This window comes from Rattus norvegicus, chromosome 2, assembly GCF_036323735.1.
Source record: "Rattus norvegicus strain BN/NHsdMcwi chromosome 2, GRCr8, whole genome shotgun sequence".
NCBI lineage: Eukaryota > Metazoa > Chordata > Mammalia > Rodentia > Muridae > Rattus > Rattus norvegicus.
The window spans coordinates 18,559,679-18,580,068 of NC_086020.1; the positions used below are offsets into that span (position 1 = coordinate 18,559,679).

At 38.7% G+C, this 20,390-nt stretch overlaps 1 protein-coding gene and 1 non-coding gene across 2 annotated transcripts; both read right to left on the minus strand.

The window, feature by feature from the left end:
* Window positions 1–17,466: 17,466 nt before the first annotated feature.
* Cox7c (cytochrome c oxidase subunit 7C) lies at window positions 17,467–19,492 on the minus strand. Its single transcript, NM_001134705.1, has 3 exons — window positions 19,277–19,492; window positions 18,388–18,530; window positions 17,467–17,585 (listed from the first exon to the last, which is right to left on the minus strand). Exons 1-2 carry the CDS (start codon window positions 19,349–19,351, stop codon window positions 18,414–18,416), a joined length of 192 nt encoding a protein of 63 aa, NP_001128177.1. The 5' UTR covers window positions 19,352–19,492; the 3' UTR covers window positions 17,467–17,585; window positions 18,388–18,413.
* LOC252890 (Z39 small nucleolar RNA) lies at window positions 17,667–17,726 on the minus strand. Its single transcript, NR_002705.1, has one exon. It is a non-coding gene; the product is annotated as a Z39 small nucleolar RNA (small nuclear RNA).
* Window positions 19,493–20,390: the final 898 nt, after the last annotated feature.

The window sequence follows — 20,390 nt, forward strand, 5'->3', positions numbered from 1 at the left end:
CATCAGATTATCTCTAGTGTTACTTTGTTCTGCTATTTCTGACAGTGGCTAGACTGTCCTATAACCTGTGTGTCAGGAGTGCTGTAGACCTGTTTTCCTGTTTTCTTTCAGCCAGTTATGGGGACAGAGTGTTCTGCTTTCGGGCGTGTAGTTTTTCCTCTCTACAGGTCTTCAGCTGTTCCTGTGGGCCTGTGTCTTGAGTTCACCAGGCAGGTTTCTTGCAGGGGAAAAATTGGTCCTACCTGTGGTTCCAAGGCTCAAGTTTGCTCGTGGGGTACTGCCTAAGTCCTCTCCGCTGTGGCAGCAACCGGGAAAATCTGTGCCGCTCCTTCTGGGAGCCTCCGTGCACCAGGGTTTCAGATGACGTTTGGTGTTTTCCTCTGGCGCCTGGATGTGCACAGAGTGCAGTCTCTTCTGGTTTCCCAGGCGTGTCCGCCTCTCTGAAGGTTCAGCTCTCCCTCCCACGGGATTTGGGTGCAGAGAACTGTTTATCCGGTCTGTTTCCTTCAGGTTCCGGCAGTGTCTCAGGCGCAGAGGTCCTGCCGCTCCCGGGCCCTCCCCTACGGGAACCCAGAGGCCTTATACAGTTGCCTCTTGGGCCAGGGATGTGGGCAGGGGTGGGCAGTGTTGGTGGTCTCCTCCGCTCTGCAGCCTTAGGAGTGCCCACCTGATCAGGCGGTGAGGTCTCTCTCCCACGGGGTTTGGGAGCAGAGAGCTGCTGCGGTCCGGGATCCGCCGGTGTGGGACTTCCCCAAGTTGCTCTTTCTAACTCTATGAAGAATTGAGTTGAAGTTGTGATGGGGATTGCATTGAATCTGTAGATTGTTTTTAGCAAGATGGCCATTTTTACTATATTAATCCTGCCAATCCATGAGCATATGAGATCTGATCATCTTCTGAGATCTTCTTTGATTTTTTTTTCTTTAGAGACTTGAAGTTCTTGTCATACAGATCTTCCCCTTCCTTGACTAGAGTCACCCCAAGGTATTTTATATTATTTGTGTTTCGTGTGAAGGAGGGTGTCATTTCCAGAAGTTCTTTCTCAGCCTGTTTATCCTTTGCATAGTGGAAGGCTACAGATTTATTTGGGTTAATTTTATATTCAGCCACTTTGCTGAACTTGTTTATCAACTGTAGGAGTTCTCTGACAAAATTTTAGAGTCACTTAAGTGTACTCTCAGATCATGTGCAAATAGTGATATTTTGACGTCTTCCTTTCCAATTTGTATCCCTTTGACCCTCTTTGTTGCCTGATTGATCTGGCTAGGAGTTGGAGTATTATATTGAATCAGTAGGAAGAGAGTAGACAGCCTTGTTTAGTATCTCATTTTAATGGGATTACTTCAAGTTTCTCTCCATTAAGTTTGATGTTGGCTACTGTTTTGTGGTGTGTTGTTTTTAATATGTTTAGGTATGGGTTTTGTATTTCTGATCTTTCCAAGATTTTTATATTGAAGGGGTGTTGAATTTGGCAAAGGCTTCCTCAGCATCTAATGATCTTGTGTTTTTTTTTTCCTTGAGTTTGTTTATACAGTGGATTATGTTGATGGATTTCCATTTATTGAACCATGTTTGCATTCCTGGGATGAAGCTTACTTGGTCATGGTGAATGATCATTTTAGTATGTTCTTGGATTTGGTTTGGGAGAGTTTTATTGAGTATTTTTTATTGATACTCATAAGGTAAATTGGTATTAAGTTCTCTTTCTTTGTAGAGTCTTTGTGTGGTTTAGATATAAGCATAATTGTGGCTTCAAAGAGTGAATTGGGTAATGCTCCTTTTGTTTGTATTTTGTGGAAATAGTTTTTTTTTTTTTTCTTTTTTCTTTTTTTCGAAGCTGGGGACCAAACCCAGGGCCTTGCGCTTTCTAGGCAAGTGCTCTACCACTGAGCTAAATCCCCAACCCCATTGTGGAAATAGTTTTAAGACTATCGGTATTAGTTTCTCTTTGAAGATCTGATAGAATTCTGTACTAATTCCATCTGGTCCCGGGCCTTTTTTGGTTGAGAGAATTTTACTGACTTCATTTACTTCTTTAGGGTTTATGGGACAGTTTAGATGTTTATATGATTTAACTTTGGTTTCTGGTATCTGTCTAGAAAAATATCCATTCCCTCGAGATTTTCCAGGTTTGTTGAATATAGCCTTTGGTAGTAGGATCTGGTAATTTTTTCAATTTCCTTAGTTTCTGTTGCTATATCTCCCTTTTCATTTCTGATTTTGTTAATTTAGATACTCTATCTGTGCCATCTTTTTTTTTTTTTTTTTTTTTTTTTGGTTCTTTTTTTCGGAGCTGGGGACCGAACCCAGGGCCTTGCGCTTCCTAGGTAAGCGCTTATCTGTGCCATCTTGTTAGTCTGGCTAAGTGTTTATCTATCTTGTTGATTTTCTCAAAGAACCAGCTCCTGATTTTGTTGATTTTTTTTTGTATAGTTCTCTTTGTTTCTGCTTGGTTGATTTCAGTCACAAGTTTGATTATTTCCTGCCTTCTAATACTTTTGGGTGATTTTGCTTCTTTTTGTTCTAGAGCTTTCACGTGTGTTGTCCGGCAGTTAATGCCATTTTTTTTTTTTTGGAGGTACTCAGAGCTATGAATTTTCATCTTAGCACAACTTTCATTGTATCACATAAGTTTGGATATGTTGTGCCTTCATTTTCATTAAATCCTAAAAATTCTTTAATTTCTCTCTCTCTCTCTCTCTCTCTCTCTCTCTCTCTCTCTCTCTCTCTCTACCAAATTGTCATTGAGTAGAGCATTGTTCAGCTTCTATATGTATGTGGGTTTTGTTTTGTTTTGTTTTGTTATTGAAGACCAGCCTTACTACATGGTGAATTTTTAGAATGCATGGGATAATTTAAATCTCCTTATATTTATTGAGACCTGCTTTGTGACCAATTAAATGGTCAGTTTTGGAGAAGGTACCTTGCGGTGCTGATAAGAAGCTATATTCTTTTGTTTTAGGATGAAATGTTCTATAGATATCTGTTAAAACCATTTGGTTCATTACTTCTGTTAGCTTCTCTGTGACTCTTCCCATGATCTGTCCATCGATGAGAGTGGGGTGTTGAATTCTCCTACTATTATTGTATGAGGTGCAATGTGCAGAATTGAGAGTTAATTTTCATAGATTTTTCCTATGAAGAGTACGAAGTGTCATTCCTCATCTTTTTTGATAACTTTGGGTTGATAGCTGATTTTATTCCATATTAGAATGGCTACTCCAGCTTTTTTTGGGGGTCTTCATTTGCTTGGAAAAATCTTTCCCAGCTTTTTACTCTTAGGTAGTGTCTGTCTTTGTCTCTGAGATATGTTTCCTGTATGCAGCAAAATGCTGGGTCCTGTTTATGTATCCAGTTTGTTAGTCTGTGTCTTTTTATTGGGGAATTTAGTCCATTGATGTTAAGAGATGTTAAGGAATAGTGATTGTTGTTTCCTGTAATTTTTGTTGTTAGAGGCAGAATTATATTTTTGTGGGTATCTTCTTTTAGGTTTGTTGAAAGAAGATTAATTTCTTGCTTTTTCTAGGGCATAGTTTCTCTCCTTGTATTGGAGCTTTCCATTTATAATCCTTTATAGAGCTGGATTTATAGAAAGATATTGTATAAATTTGGCTTTTTTTTATGGAATATGTTCTTTTTTCCACCTATGTTAATTGAGATTTTGCTGAATATAGTAGCCTGGGCTGGCATTTGTGTTCTCTTAGGGTCTATATGACATCTGCCCAGCATCTTCTGGCTTTCATAGTCCCTGGTGAGAAGTCTCATGTAGTTATGATAGGTCTGCCTTTATATGTTACTTGACCTTTTACCCTTACTGCTTTTAATATTCATTCTTTGTTTTGTGCATTGGGTGTTTTAATTATTATGTGATAGGAGCAATTTCTTTTCTGGTTGTTTTAGTTAGGGTTTTATTGCTGTGAACAGACACCATGATCAATATACATTTTGTAAAGGACAATATTTAATTGGGGTGGCTTACTGGTTCAGAGGTTTATGGCAGCATTCAGGCAGGTATGGTGCAGGAACTGAGGAACATCTTCACCAGAAGGAAGCCAGGAACAGATTGAGCATTGTTAGGTAGCTAGGATGAGGGTCTCCAAGCCCACCGCCCAGGGGCACAATTCCTCCAACAAGGCCACACATTCTAATAGTGTCACTCCCTGGGCCAAGCATATACAAACCATCACACTGGTGTTTGGAGTTCTGAAGGCTTCTTGTATGTTTATGGGCATCTCTTATTTTAGGTTAGGCAAGTTTTCTTCTATACTTTTGTTGAAGATATTTACTGGATCTTTTAACTTGGAAATCTTTTTTTCTTTTTTATACCTAATATCCTTAGGTTTGGTTTTCCCATTGTGTCGCAAATTTCCTCGATGTTTTTGGTTAGGAGCCTTTTGCTTTTTGTGTTTTCCTTGACATCATGTCAATATTTTCTATGGTATCTTCTGCACCTGAGATTCTCTTTTTTATCTCCTGTATTCTTTTGGTGATACTTGGGTCTATGACTCTTTATGTCTTTCCTAGGTTTTCTATCTCCATGGCTGTCTTGTCTCCTTTTGTGATTTCTTTAGTGTTTCTATTTCCATTCTTAGATCTTGGATGGTTTTGTTTAATTCCTTCACCTGTTTGGTTGTTCTTTCCTGTTATTTTGTTAAGGGATTTTTGTGTTTCTTCTTTAAGGGCTTCTACTTGTTTATCTGTGCTCTCCTGTATTTCTTTAAGGTAGTAATTTATGTCCTTCTTAAAGTCCTCTATCATCATCCTGAGGTGTGATTTTACATCCAAATCATGTTTTTCTAGTTTGTTGGAGCAAACAGTATTTGCTGTGGTAGAAGAACTGCGTTCTGATGATGCCAAGTAGTTTTGGTTTCTGTTGCTTAGGTTCCTGTGCTTGCCTCTGGCCATCTGGTTATCTCTGATGTTAGTTGGTCTTGCTGTCTCTGATTGGAACTTGTCTCTCCTGTGGGCCTGTGAGCCTGTGAGCCTGTGAGCCTGTGAGCCTGTGAACCTGTGAGCCTGTGAGCCTGTGAGCCTGTGACATTAGGAGTGAGAGTGCTCCTGGCACATAAGCTCTCAGAGGGCAGTTTTTGGGTCAGAGGACTGTGGATCAGACCCAGCTCTGGGTACAAATGGAAACTGGCAGTGTCCTGTCCTAGGCTCCTGTGTGCTTTAGGTGGGTCTGTTTTTGGATAGTCGTTGGAGAAAAATTGTGGTCCTACCTGTGGGCTTTGGAGTGAGATCGCTCTTGGCTGATCAGCTCTCTGCAGTCAGGTTTTGGGTCCGAGGGATATGGGACAGCCCCTGCTCTGGGTACAGATGGAAACCAGAAGGATCCTGTCCTAGGACGCTCTGTAGCTCCTGCACCCTGTGCGCTCCAGGCGGGTCTCTCTTTTGACAGTCAGTGGAGAAAAAGTGTGGTCCCATCTGCGAGCTGTGGGCTTAGGAGGAAAAGTGCTCCTGACAGACCAGCTCTCTGCTGGCAGGTTTGTGGTCAGAGACCTGTGGGACAGCCCCAGCTCTGGATGCAGATAGAGATCAGGAGGAAGTCCTAGCTTTTAAAAAACTTTCTTTAGCTTACTGCTTGCGAAGTTTTTCACATTTGCAAATAGGCAGTTGATTTGACTCTAGGGCACTGAGTTACAAAGTTTTGTTATAATCAAAAGTCTTAATTTGAATTATTGGGCTATTATTACTTTAAAACCAGATGAAATAAGTTGTTTTCATAACACCTAGAATTTAACAGCTTAATGCTTTGAATTTAATTTATACCCCTAGATAATCATTTTTTTCCACATTGCTTTAACAAACTATAATATAAATAAAATGTTTAACAAGTATTAATGAAACAAATTTAAGGAAATTCAACTGTATAATTCATATTTGTATTCCCCTATATATATTTAGATGTGTCTATATGTTTAACATAATGTACATATATGTTTTTACCAAATATCTACTGGCTCAGAATGTAAAATTCCCAAACATTGTCTGAGATATTCTAGAATTCACACTCCATCATGTTTTCCCTATGCTTCTTGAGCCTTTCCCCAGCATTTACAATACCTTAGTTTGTATTCCTTTGACATGTGCAAGCATCCGTGTTTACCTGAGCTTTGTTCTCTCCTGAGAGATAGGAAATATCATCCTTTTTCCTTTAGTGTTTTTTTCCCAGAGACTGCAACAGAACTGTAAACATGAAAGTTGAATAGATATTGTATGGAATGGACCTGTCTTTTGTCAATTCCCTGATTCAGCAGGGCATGTCACATTTTGACTGATAGTTAACTGTTTTGATGGAGTACTGACATCCTATGTACTATGAAGGCAAATGGGACTGGCTTCAAGTTTGGAGTTCAGTATCCATTGTATTAAATATTAAAATGAGCTCTCTGTAGAGTACTGCCTCTTACTGTCAGTTGATTAACTGCCCTATAAAGTTATTTTATAATGCCAGAGAAAGTGCTAAGTATTCAAGACATCAAAGACTTTTCCATGGATTTTATTGCATAGAGGCACTTTGATTTTAAAGCTAGAATGAAATTAACCGTGGAGACAGAGAAGACAGAACACTTTTCCACATACTGGTCTCTCAAAGTTTTCTACTCTCTTTAATTTATCCGTGTTACAATATAAAAATCCAGTCTTTTTTTAATTTTAATTTCTCACATGTACTCAATGCAGAAGAATTAATAAAAAATATAATAAGTTACACGGATCCAACAAGACCATTGCTAAAACAGGCCAATTAGGAGCAACAGAAGCATGGTTTTCTTATTCCTTGTTTACAAATAACTTTTATATTGAATATCTAACCTTTCATTCTTCAATGTTTTATCCCCATTAAAACCTCATGTGATAAATAGTTCTATGTTAACTTGACACAAGCTAAAGCCATCTGGAAGAAGGGGAAATCAATTATGGAAAAGCCCCCATAAGATTGGGTTGTAGGGTAGGCCTGTAAGGAATTTTCTTAATTAATGTTTCTTGGTAGAGGGCCAATCCCATTGTAGATGGTGCCATCCTTGTGCTGCTAGGTCCTAGGTTCTATATCTCCAGATTCTTGTCCCCCTTGAGTTTCTTTCTTGACTTCCTTTGGTTATGAGCATCAATACTGAAGTATAAGGCAACTAATCTCCCCACAAAGTAGCTTTTTGGTCATGATTTTTCATCATGGCAATAGAAACCCAAGTAAGAGACCTCATATGGCTATTCCTGGCCACTGTTTCTTGAAGGTTTACTACAGCCTACTTTAGACCTTAAGTTGTTGTCACATCAACAACTTGCTCTCCCTATTGTCGGAAACATATTTATTACTCTCAGTGTACTCAGTTAAGCCAACAGGCTCTTCAGGCTCTCTGAAACTCTATTTGAATATCTTCAGTATTCATCCTCTATTCCTGGGGTATATTTCTTTTCAATTTACTTTGAAAACGTTTATTAAACTCTTACTAATTGGTGGAAAAAGATTACATACTTGGTTTATTGGCTTAAATGACACAACATTCTTTTTCTGTCTTTGCCTTTTTCCAATATAGAAGCCAAGATATTTCTGAGCTTTTATCCTTTATGTGAAGGTGTTCATTCCTTTGCCCCACATTCCATAGACTTTGCTTTGTTCATCAGTTGTACCTGTGATAAAAGATTATCTTTGTGAAATGCTTTGATAATGTTAAGATGTGGTACATATGTTCAAATTTCCTGAAGTGATGTTATTTGATATGCAAAAAAATCTTTGTGCTGAGACTTTTTGGATGTTTAACTGTTAGTGTACCACCTAAAAGCTCTAGAACAAAAAGAAGCAAATACACCCAGGAGGAGTAGAAGGCAGGAAATAATCAAACTCAGAGCTGATATCAACCAAGTAGAAACAAAAAGGACCATAGAAAGAATCAACAGAACCAAAAGTTGGTTCTTTGAGAAAATCAACAAGATAGACAAACTCTTAGCCAGACTAATGAGAGGACACAGAGAGTGTGTCCAAATTAACAAATCAGAAATGAAAAGGGACACATAACTACAGATTCAGAGGAAATTCAAAAAATCATCAGTTTTTACTATAAAAGCCTATATTCAACAAAACTTGAAAATCTTCAGGAAATGGACAATTTCCTAGACAGATACCAGGTACATCAGGAACAGATAAACCAGTTAAACAACCGCATAACTCCTAAGGAAATAGAAGCAGTCATTAAAGGTCTCCCAACCAAAAAGAGCCCAGGTCCAGACGGGTTTAGTGCAGAATTCTATCAGACCTTCATAGAAGACCTCAAACCAATATTATCCAAACTATTCCACAAAATTGAAACAGATGGAGCACTACCGAATTCCTTCTACGAAGCCACAATTACTCTTATACCTAAACCACACAAAGACACAACAAAGAAAGAGAACTTCAGACCAATTTCCCTTATGAATATCGACGCAAAAATACTCAATAAAATTCTGGCAAACCGAATCCAAGAGCACAACAAAACAATCATCCACCATGATCAAGTAGGCTTCATCCGAGGCATGCAGGGATGGTTTAATATACGGAAAACCATCAATGTGATCCATTATATAAACAAACTGAAAGAACAAAACCACATGGTGATATCATTAGATGCTGAGAAGCATTTGACAAAATTCAACACCACTTCATGATAAAATTCCTGGAAAGAATTGGAATTCAAGGCCCATACCTAAACATACTAAAAGCCATATACAGCAAACCAGTTGCTAACATTAAACTAAATGGAGAGAAACTTGAAGCAATCCCACTAAAATCAGGGACTAGACAAGGCTGCCCACTCTCTCCCTACTTATTCAATATAGTTCTTGAAGTTCTAGCCTGAGCAATTAGACAACAGACGGAGGTCAAGGGGATACAGATCAGAAAAGAAGAAGTCAAAATATCACTATTTGCAGATGATAGTATATTTACGTGATCCCAAAAGTTCCACCAGAGAACTACTAAAGCTGATAAACAACTTCAGCAAAGTGGCTGGGTATAAAATTAACTCAAATAAATCAGTAGCCTTCCTCTACACAAAAGAGAAACAAGCTGAGAAAGAAATTAGGGAAACGACACCCTTCATAATAGACCCAAATAATATAAAGTACCTTGGCGTGACTTTCACCAAGCAAGTAAAAGATCTGTACAATAAGAACTTCAAGACTCTGAAGAAAGAAATTGAAGAAGACCTCAGAAGATGTAAAGATCTCCCATGCTCATGGATTGGCAGGATTAATATAGTAAAAATGGCCATTTTACCAAAAGCGATCTACAGATTCAATGCAATCCCCATCAAAATACCAATCCATTTCTTCAAAGAGTTAGACAGAACAATTTGAAAAATCATGTGGAATAACAGAAAACCCAGGATAGCTAAAACTATCCTCAACAATAAAAGGATTTCAGGGGGAATCACTATCCCTGAACTCAAGCAGTATTACAGAGCAATAGTGATAAAAACTGCATGGTATTGGTACAGAGACAGACAGATAGACCAATGGAATAGAATTGACGACCCAGAAATGAACCCACACACGTATGGGCACTTGATTTTTGACAAAGGAGCCAAAATCATCAAATGGAAAAAAGATAGCATTTTCAGCAAATGGTGCTGGTTCAACTGGAGGTCAACATGTAGAAGAATGCAGATCGACCATGCTTACCACCCTGTACAAAGCTTAAGTCCAAGTGGATCAAGGACCTCCACATCAAACCAGATACACTCAAACTAATAGAAGAAAAACTAGGGAAGCATCTGGAACACATGGGCACTGGAAAAAATTTCCTGAACAAATTAACAATGGCTCATGCTCTAAGATCAAGAATCGACAAATGGGATCTCATAAAACTGCAAAACTTCTGTAAGGCAAAGGACACTGTGGTTAGGACAAAACGGCAACCAACAGATTGGGAAAAGATCTTTACCAATCCTACAACAGATAGAGGCCTTATATCCAAAATATACAGAGAACTCAAGAAGTTAGACCACAGGGAGACAAATAGCCCTATTAAAAAATGGTGTTCAGAGGTAAACAAAGAATTCACAGCTGAGGAATGCCAAATGGCTGAGAAACACCTAAAGAAATGTTCAACATCTTTAGTCATAAGGGCAATTCAAATCAAAACAACCCTGAGATTTCACCTCACACCAGTGAGAATAGCTAAGATCAAAAACTCAGGTGACAGCAGATGCTGGCGAGGATGCAGAGAAAGAGGAACACTCCTCAATTGTTGGTGGGATTGCAGACTGGTACAACCATTCTGGAAATCAGTCTGGAGGTTCCTCAGAAAATTGGACATTGAACTGCCTGAGGATCCAGCTATACCTCTCTTGGGCATATACCCAAAAGATACCCCAACATATAAAAAAGACACGTGCTCCACTATGTTCATCGCAGCCTTATTTTTAATAGCCAGAAGCTGGAAAGAACCCAGATGCCCTTCAACAGAGGAATGGATACAGAAAATGTGGTACATCTACACAATGGATTATTACTCAGCTATCAAAAACAACGACTTTATGAAATTCGTAGGCAAATGGTTGGAAGTGGAAAATATCATCCTGAGTGAGCTAACCCAATCACAGAAAAACACACATGGTATGCACTCATTGATAAGTGGGTATTAGTCCAAATGCTTGAATTACCCTCGATGCCTAGAACAAATGAAAGTCAAGATGGATGATCAAAATGTGAATGCTTCACTCCTTCTTTAAAATGGGAACAAGAATACCCTTGGCAGGGAATAGAGAGGCAAAGATTAAAACAGAGACTGAAGTAACACCCATTCAGAGCATGCCCTACATGTGGCCCATACATATACAGCCACCCAATTAGACAAGATGGATGAAGCAAAGAAGTGCAAGCACACAGGAGCCGGATGTAGATCGCTCCTGAGAGACACAGCCAGAATACAGCAAATACAGAGGCGAATGCCAGCAGCAAACCACTGAATTGAGAATAGGACCCCCGTTGAAGGAATCAGAGAAAGAACTGGAAGAGCTTGAAGGGGCTCGAGACCCCATATGAACAACAATGCCAAGCAACCAGAGCTTCCAGGGACTAAGCCACTACCTAAAGACTATACATGGACTGACCCTGGACTCTGACCTCATAGGAAGCAATGAATATCCTAGTAAGAGCACCAGTGGAAGGGGAAGCCCTGGGTCCTACTAAGACTGAACCCCCAGTGAACGTGATTGTTGGGGGGAGGGCGGCAATGGGGGGAGGATAGGGAGGGGAACACCCATAAAGAAGGGGAGGGGGAGGGATTAGGGGGATGTTTGCCTGGAAACCGGGAAAGGGAATAACACTCGAAATGTATATAAGAAATACTCAAGTATTTCTTATAAAAAAAAAAGTGTGAGTGCACATGTATAAATGTTTGTATTTGTGTATTCAGGTGGATGTGTAAGCCCAGAATTAATGTAGGGTATCTTCCTCAATTTCTCTGCTGTAGCAAGAACCTTTCTCTAATGAATATAGCTTTCAGGGGACGAATCACTGGGTGAGGAGAATGCTTGGGGTAGAGGATATAATGAACTAGAGGCCCCAATTAGAGGAAGATTTAAATTAGTATGGTTTAAAGTTAGGATGTTAGGAGTTGTGCCCAGTGATTGAGTTTCTGGTTGATTCTAAATTTAGTTTGTGTGGTGTTTTCCTTCATCCAATGACTCAACTGAATTCAAGAGAAAGGTATGGGGCACACGGAATTTGGATGCGTGGGGCTGGAGTGGTAGTGACCTGCCAAGGGAACTTAGCTAGTCAGGTGGAAATGTATTGAGAGCAAAGGTTCAGAGTCTATGGAGATGAGAACATGCGGCTGTTGCCATGTGGCCTGCCGGTGCCCAGCGTAGCGTGGGAAACAAAATCCTTTTTCGGTATTTACCACTACATGCTGCACTTTAGTGAGGCAGAATCTCCTATTGAACCCAGTGGTCTCTGATTCTAACTAGTCTCATTATCCAGTTGCCCTTGGGATACTAAGTCTCAGCCTCCTTAATCCTAGTGTTAGAGGCAGCCTCCATGTCTCTCTAGTTTTGCATGTATTTTAAGTATCTTGTCTCCTGTCCTCAAACTTGCATGGCAAGGAATTTTCCTACCAGGCCATTTCTTCATTCCTTATTCAGTGAAAATTCCACACATAAAAATTATATACTAACTAATTTCTGGAATAGATTAAGTCAATCCATTGTGACATAAGCATACCAGTACTGGGGTTGGGAGGGGGGACTTCTCTGAGAAGACACATAAGGTGGTTTCTGGATTGAGGCAATGCTCTGCATCTGACTTTCTATTATACTGGTCTGTGCTTATGTTTAAGGTCACTGCCTATAAATGTTTACTTTTTTTTTTTGTCTGCTCCATTCCCTCAGTCCTTTTACCATCAGGAAAATCTACCCTTATCCAACTTGTAATTGCAAAGATTATTGTACTTCTTTTTTCTGTTTGGAAAAAAAAAATCCCTTCTCTATTCGTTTTTAGTTGTTTAGTTTCTAAATCAAGGAATGTTTTCTGCTGTATTTACAAATGTTTCATTTAATTTCATATTCTTGGCCACATTTGCAGTGTTAGGTGTAGGTTCCACTTAAAGGAATTAGTCTTAAATACAATTTTAAAAAGTGGTCAGTGACTCGCATAGCATTCATGCCTTTATTGCACCAGTATATCAGAGACATGTCTTTGTTGCAAGTTTCAGGGTTTACAGGTGTGTAAGACTGATGTTTGTTCAGTAGCATTGAAAATACCTTCAGCACAATGAAATTTTGCCAGTAGGCCTGAAGCTTATAGTAGGACACCCACTCAACTACTCCTTGTTTTATAATAAATTAAAGTAAGCAATAGGGCCTTACCCTCATGTTGTGGAGGTTAACCAAGTAGTGGCAAGTCTGTGTTGTTTGGAGGAGGTCATTCTACAGGACCCCTTTGTTCAACAACTCAACAAAATATAACCCATTCCTCACACTGTGATAATGGTTGGGACATCTTTCCATTATATGAACTCCACTTAAATCCTTTCACACATGTGTAGAATCTATAATACTGGGTTTACATGTGGAAATTCGCAAGTGCTTTAATGCTAGTTGTCTCTCCCAATCTCCCTCTTACTCTGTCTCCTATTCCTTCCTCATTCAATCCTACTCCAGTTTCTTAATCTCTTTATAATTATATTCTATTTCCCCTTCCTTGGAAGTTACCTTCCTTGCTTCTGATCTCTGTGATTGTTGGGATTGAAACACACATATCTAAAAGTTTAAAAGCTAATATTCACATATAAAAGAAAACATGCAATATTTGTCTTTTTTACTTTGTTTTATCCATTTACCTGTAAATTACATAATTTTATGTTTCCAAACACCCGAAGAGTATTTTATTGTACAAACATTTCATATTTTCATTATTTACTCACATATTGATGAATATTTAGGTTATTGCCTAATTCTCGCTAATATGAATAGAGCCTCTAAGGACATGAATGGCATACAGTAAGTGAAAGAAGTTAGGGTTGAGATGTGAATCCAATAAAATTATCAGCATGTGGCCTTTTCTCTGGGAATCAACGAAGGAGTGTGAAACCTTCTTCGGCAGTTTATATCTTCTTAGAAGTTTTATTGAAATCAGTATTTGTCCTTAACACAATTTATCTAAATTTATTTGTTGAAAACCCAATATTTATTATGATAGCACATTTTAACTCCAGCAAAAAAGGCACACGAAGCTTATACTAAAGTACACAGAATCCTGTTAAAACCTTGGATAACTTTCATCTTTCACTGGATCAGAGAAACTTGGGAATGGACATAAATTTTTGAAGGAATAACAGAAAAATTCAGTTAAAGTAACTACCGAGGAAAGCAAAACAGATATGCATTGTTTGCTAATATACCAAAAATCACAGTATTAGAAAGCCAGTGTACGCTGCTATGACGTTGTCACAATGAGAAAGGAACTTATATTTCTAATTTTTATAAAGGGGTCCAATAGCGAATAGGGTCTGTGAAAATGAAAGAGTAGCAAATCCTAATAGCCGCACCTGAAACAAAAACCCCTTGAAAGTCCAAGGCTATTTACCCTCCATGGTTCTGATTCCTATTCAGAGACAGAATGTTTAAGAGGTTTTTCCTATCTCTGATTTAGCCTGCTGTGCTTCCTTAGACGTAATAAGAGATACTTACTTTAAATTAAAAATGGCCTTGGGGATCTATTTGCCACATTCTGTGTTGCAGAAGTAGAGAAGTAAAGAAGCTGATCTCTTAAAAGGAAACCCCATAGATTTATAAACAAATGCGTTCTTTGCTCCCTCCATATATTTAACAAAAAGCCCTACTCTCTACTCTCTCTCAGAGACCTAGACTGGTGGAGACTTACTTCCCGAATCAGGAAGCTGAACAGTGCATTGCCTTTCAACAGCCTGTTGAACAGTTCTGTTCTTATTTTTCCTTTGCCAAAACAAAGGTAGAGTTTGTGTCTCCCATATTTATAAAAAGTCCTATGGACCTACCTGTAAGTCTGGGACTGATCAGGTTGCTTGAACCCATATTTAAATATGAACTCAAGTCTATCCAAAAGCAGCTTTGTCTTATTCTAAAAAACCCTTCCCTTTATTAACATAGATTGCACGTTTTTCTTCCTTTTTGTATACAAATTATGAGAACAATTTGCTAATATATCAAACTTTTAAAGATTTTGATGTGTTGACAGCTAAAATCATAGGAATTTCAGTTATGGGAAACCTTAGGGACTCACTTTAAAATTTTGTATACATGTGTATAGTGTAGATAACTACACAAAGGTCAGAGGACATTTGGTGTCTTCTACTGCACTCTGGCTCATTCCTTCGAAGAGAATTCTATTGTGGCTTTTGTTTGGGCTGGCAACTCAGAGAGCTTCAGTGATGCCCCAGTCTATTAAGCTGTAGGTTCTTTTCTTAGAATAATATCAATCTCTACCTTTTGTCTGCCAGAAGATAAATCAATGTATCTTTCTATCATCCGTGAAGTTCGGGCAAAGAAAATTAAGTGAAATGGAATAAACCATACACTCATAAGCTACATTTTGGTAAAAATCCTTTGTTTCCAGATTTGAATGATTTCAATAAATTCATTTTGGGAGACCCTAGTTCAGTTTTGGGGGACATTTCTACTTATGGCACATTGAAATACAAAAGCTGTGAATTTGTCTCTTAAGGGAGTTATCACTTCTGGTTCTGATTCTCTTAAGATGTTCATTCACCACAGATCAAATACATGAACAAACCTCTTAGATCTCAAAAGATGACAAATTTGTATGGAATACCCACACACTGAAATGAATAATTTCAATAAATGGCTATTATAAAACTATTGATAACAGTTGGAGACTTAATGTGTAATGTTTTGGAGTACGGAAGGCCTCTACAGAGACAAACTAAATCAAGACATTAGAGTGATACAGAAACCCTGAGCCAAGGTGCTAGCATGAGGCTGAAATTACTGGGATGTGACTAAATGCTATGTATGGTTCATACTGGATTTTTATTTTCAAGAGGATCAGAGTACATGAAAGTACACCACATCCCCTTAAGACATGGTAAGGTTTAAGTGTCATTCACAGTATGAACTCAGGCACATGTTGGAAATAACTCTTGTACAAAAGTTCTAGGACCACTTTCAATAATGCATTTAGTTACCCACCCCATTTCAGTTTTCTATACCCAAATCCTAGAAATGTTTTCATTCTTGTGTATGGATGAATGTGGGTGCCAAGACTTTGAGACACGCCTCTAACTTGAGATTCAAAAATAAAAAGGTAGGTTGGCTGTTCCAAGAGCCCGAGGGATCTATTCTCTGGCCAGCATTCTCTTCCCTCAGCTTTTACAGGGAGCAGCCTTCATGTAGGCTTTGGATGGATTCTAGGAATCTCATGCTTGCACGCCAGGCCCTATACTCATATACCAGTCCACATTTTCTTGTTATCGCAAGCTAGTAGTTTTGATACTCATACTTAAACCTTTAGCCCCTTGCTAATACTGAGTTTGATTTTTATTTTTTAAGCCATGCATGCCTTTATGCCAAATCTACATTCCTTCTGTTCTTCCAGACTACCTGCTCACTTAATATCTGTTGTGGAGTCTGAGAAACACTGCAAGTCTGTTTACTTGTTTCTAGTGAAATGCAATTTTTTCTGAAGTCAACTTAATTTTAGTTATTAAAGCCATCTAATGGCAATTATACTAATCACAAGTGTATGCGAAATTAATGTTAAGTTACTGAGTATGCCTCCTCACCATTTTTTCAAATACAACTGTAAATGGTATAATGTAGACTTTGGAGGTTAGACAGTGTACTATGCATTAAACTGCATCATATGAGCTAAAGACTTTTAACTGTTCAAGCCATGAATCCTTTCAGGTATGGATGGATTCTTCCCTCCAATCGTCCTTAGGCATATTCAATATTTTGGACTAAGTAGTCTCAATTATTTTAAGAATGCAGCAATTTTTACAGACCTAATGTTTTTGTTTTAAATACTATTATGGTTCAAAAATAGTGAAAACACTCTTTTGTCAAAACCTCTGTAAGTTTATTTTTTCTATTTTTCCATTGGTGGTATTCCAACACTGAAACTAGGGTCTAAAATATTCAGTAGCTACTCCTTTCCCTGCCAACAAGAAAGCCTTAGAAAGTCACTATTGCATTTTAAGTGCTAGTAAGTATTTTACTGCTAACAAATAATATTCACTGACAGAATTACTAATGGGAACTCTCTCTTACTTCCCACCCAGGATACTGCTGAAAAATTATTTGTGCTATATGTGTTGGTATATTCCCTTGGAATTATTCTACTCCTGTTCTAAGCAACTTATTGGTTAGCAGTACCATCAGGTACAAAATCTTCAATTTTACATTACAAATCTAGAAAGAAAATAGTCAAAGTACCCAATTCACTAGAACTTGTTATTTGTTCTTCAAATGATTAATCACTAAGAAACCAACTTCTATCTCCAAAGGCTATTTTTAAATTCCTTTAAATTAGGATGAGCCTGTATATTCAAATTGTTACCTACATGTTCCTGATTTAAGAAACAAGTTAAATGAAATCAAATAATGTAAAATTATAGTAATGTCTAAACCATATGTATTTGTTTTTATGCACATGCATGTGCACCCTCATTTTGGAACACACGTTTGAGCATGCACATGAAGTCCATAGTTACCTCAGGTATCTTCCTCTATTGCCCATTGAAGCAAGGTCTTTCACTGAACCCAGAGGTCACTGTTAATTCTAGCTAGCTTAGCTAACCAGCTTGACTAGGGATTCTATGCCTTCTGGGTGCTGGGATTAAGGGCAGGCTACTATGCTTGCCAGCTTTTCATCAGGGCCCTCCAGGACACAAAACCAAGCCTTATGTTTGGCCTGTAAGTATGGTATACCCATCACTCCAACCCCCATACACAGTTCTCAATAAAACAAAAGTAATAAGTATCACATTCCTTATGGCAGAGAAGAGGCATTAAATATTTATATCATTAGTTTATTTACATTTTTTTCTAGTATAAGAGTTCAAGAGTTTAATCCAATTTCCAGATCATATCTCTTAAACTTTCTTCATTCTGCAAAATAAAAGCAAAATTAATGGCATTAGAAGCTTGACTTTACAGGTTACAACAATTTCATATCATCTACCAATTTGATACATCAGAAAGCGTTTACAGTATCATTTTATTCATACTGATTTGCTTCATCACATGTACCAAAATGCTGGATAAATTTCGCTCAATAAACCTGTATGTATATGAAGGGATCTAGGCTATCACTATGCAACATTTCTGTGGACATGGAGGAACTTACTATTTCTCAACTTCAGCAGACTAACTTACTAATACCGCAGAACAGACACTAGCATTGGTAGAAATGAAACACCAGAACACTTCACGGTTTCTTCCCCATCAACTTTGTGGATGTCAATGACACTTGGTAATGTTAAAGGTTGGATATCCCTAGTGCATTTTTAATCCCAGAAGATTCAGTTATTTTTAGTAGAAGACACAAGACTGATTATGAAGTGTGATACACAGAACAAGATTACCCCATGTAGGAAGCCTACACCAGTGCAATTAGCTATGGAACCTCAATCAACTGTGTGTCTTCCATGGGGTTTTAATATTACTTACCTTACAGGTGTGTTGCACAGATGTTCAGATCGTGTAAAGGAGTACTTGTTAAATACTGACCTTTACTGACCAAAACTTATTTTTTTATAGGTTTCCCAAATTGCCTCTACCAATATTTATACAATATACATTTATACTCACCTTCAGGAATCAGCAGACAACTATCCACTTTTATGTTGTAGGAGTGTATAGGGTACAGAACAAAAATTACTGTTGTAGAAAAATTAGAAACAATAATTACCTGTTAATGGGATGAATTAAATATCCTTATTTTTTAAGTAGCTGGTGCCTTACTATAAAGAAAGGAGCAGCAAATCCAGATCCAAAGTACACGGTCATCATAAGCAGTAACCGCCACTTGTTTTCCACTGAAAACGGCAAATTCTGTTAGGAAAGAGAAAACGCAGCAAAGACATTCGCCAAAAGCATTAGAACTTTAATAAAGGGGGCAGGAGCAATCGCGTGTTTTATAATCAGGTGCATTTGACAGAACATCTTAAATAAACACCCAGGTTTTCTGAATACCAGTCGGTAAGCCCTAGTAAGTGTAAGGGTCTTCTGTTTTTAATATTTGAAAAAAAATTACTCTCCAATGTAGCAACTTTAGAAATAAACACACCATTCCAGTTCGTTGTTATTAGAAATTCTCCACTCAGAACAGCGCAGTATCAATCACAACTACAGTTTCCCTTTTTCCTTGGTAAGCTATTCCACATCCTCCCTCTTCCCTTTACCAGGCCTCGCTTAACAACTGCGGGGCAGAAACCACTAATTACTCGGTTCACTTACACTTGGGGATAAAGCTGCCTAGCTGAGGATGGCCGCTTCTAATGTAGCCTGCAGGTTTAATCGGCTAACCCACAGCCTCAAGCCCTTTTCTTTTGTTTCCAATGACCTTCGCTCATCTCTGACGCCGCCCAGGTCCAACCTAACCTTCCAGGCCTGGCTCTGGGAAGAGGTGGCAGGCAGGCAGTGCTGAGGCAGCAGCTAGGCGCTGTGCTTCCCAGCCTTCACGGGGATGTGGACCAGAGGGCCTGCGCGTCGGCTGGCTAGGCACTTCCCTCCCCACACGCTCTAGGCCGGCCCTGAGATAGGCGGGTGGCGATTCTCAGCAGCCAGGCCTCACTCACCTTCCCCGGACCCTCCTCATAGTGGCTGCGACGCACCACGGAGGTGGTGAACCTCCGGATACTCTGGCCCAACATGCTGCTGCTGGAAGTTCTCCGAGAGTCGCAGAGACGGAAGGCAGAAGAAATGACCGTACCACCTCACCCTACTTTCTTCACGACCTTGCTATCCGGAACGAGAAGACCGAAAGGGAAGATGGGAACTACAGCACGGACTTCCTGGACGCAATCAACTGGCGGGCTCCGAGGATTGTGGGATTTGTAGTTTAGATAATACCTGGCCCCATATCGGTTCCGGTGGATTTTGGGAAATGTAGTCTGAATGAGCGCGCTCCCCCACCAAGTGATAGCTAGCTTATCATCTGTGTTTAGAACCTGAGCTGTTTTCTGAGTTCAGATCTCGGATTCTTGGGATTTGTTTCCGTAATCAACTTATTGAGGTAACTAAAGTTGTTTAACCGTGTGTGTTCAAGTTTATGGAACAAGAAATAAAATTATTTTCATGTATCACTCATTTTGATTATGATTTTTTGCCAACATTGAAAGATGTGCATTCTATTCCGAGGGGAACACAGGCAACTAATCAAACAGTATGTAGCACAAGGATGCCATGGTGAAAACTGGACTGAAGTGCCAAGAGCTGGATGTTTTTGAAAATACAGAAAATGGATATTTAAGAACATACAGATAAACGATATGTGAAGCATGATTAGATTATGGAAGAGATGAGTACCTTCTGACAACTGGAGCTACCCTGGATTAGGAATTGGTTTATTCCTCTTGAACATAACAATTTATGGACCGTCAACATGAGACAAGGCCACTAGACATTGATAGGTTATTTTTTAAAGGGGGTTACTGTATATCCCTAAATACATAAATATAACCTTTTCAGTCTGTATAATGTTACTTACATATGTAGCAACACCAAATGAAAAGAAGAAGTCATGAATTTGAAAGAGAACTAGGTAGGGTATATAATAGGGATTGGAGGGAGAAAAAGAAAGGGAGAAATGGTGTAACTATAATTAAAAATAATTTTTAAAAGGACACCATATGGACTTGTTAAATTAAGATAAGTCTAAACATGTTCCATGTTTGATGATAAAATTAAGCT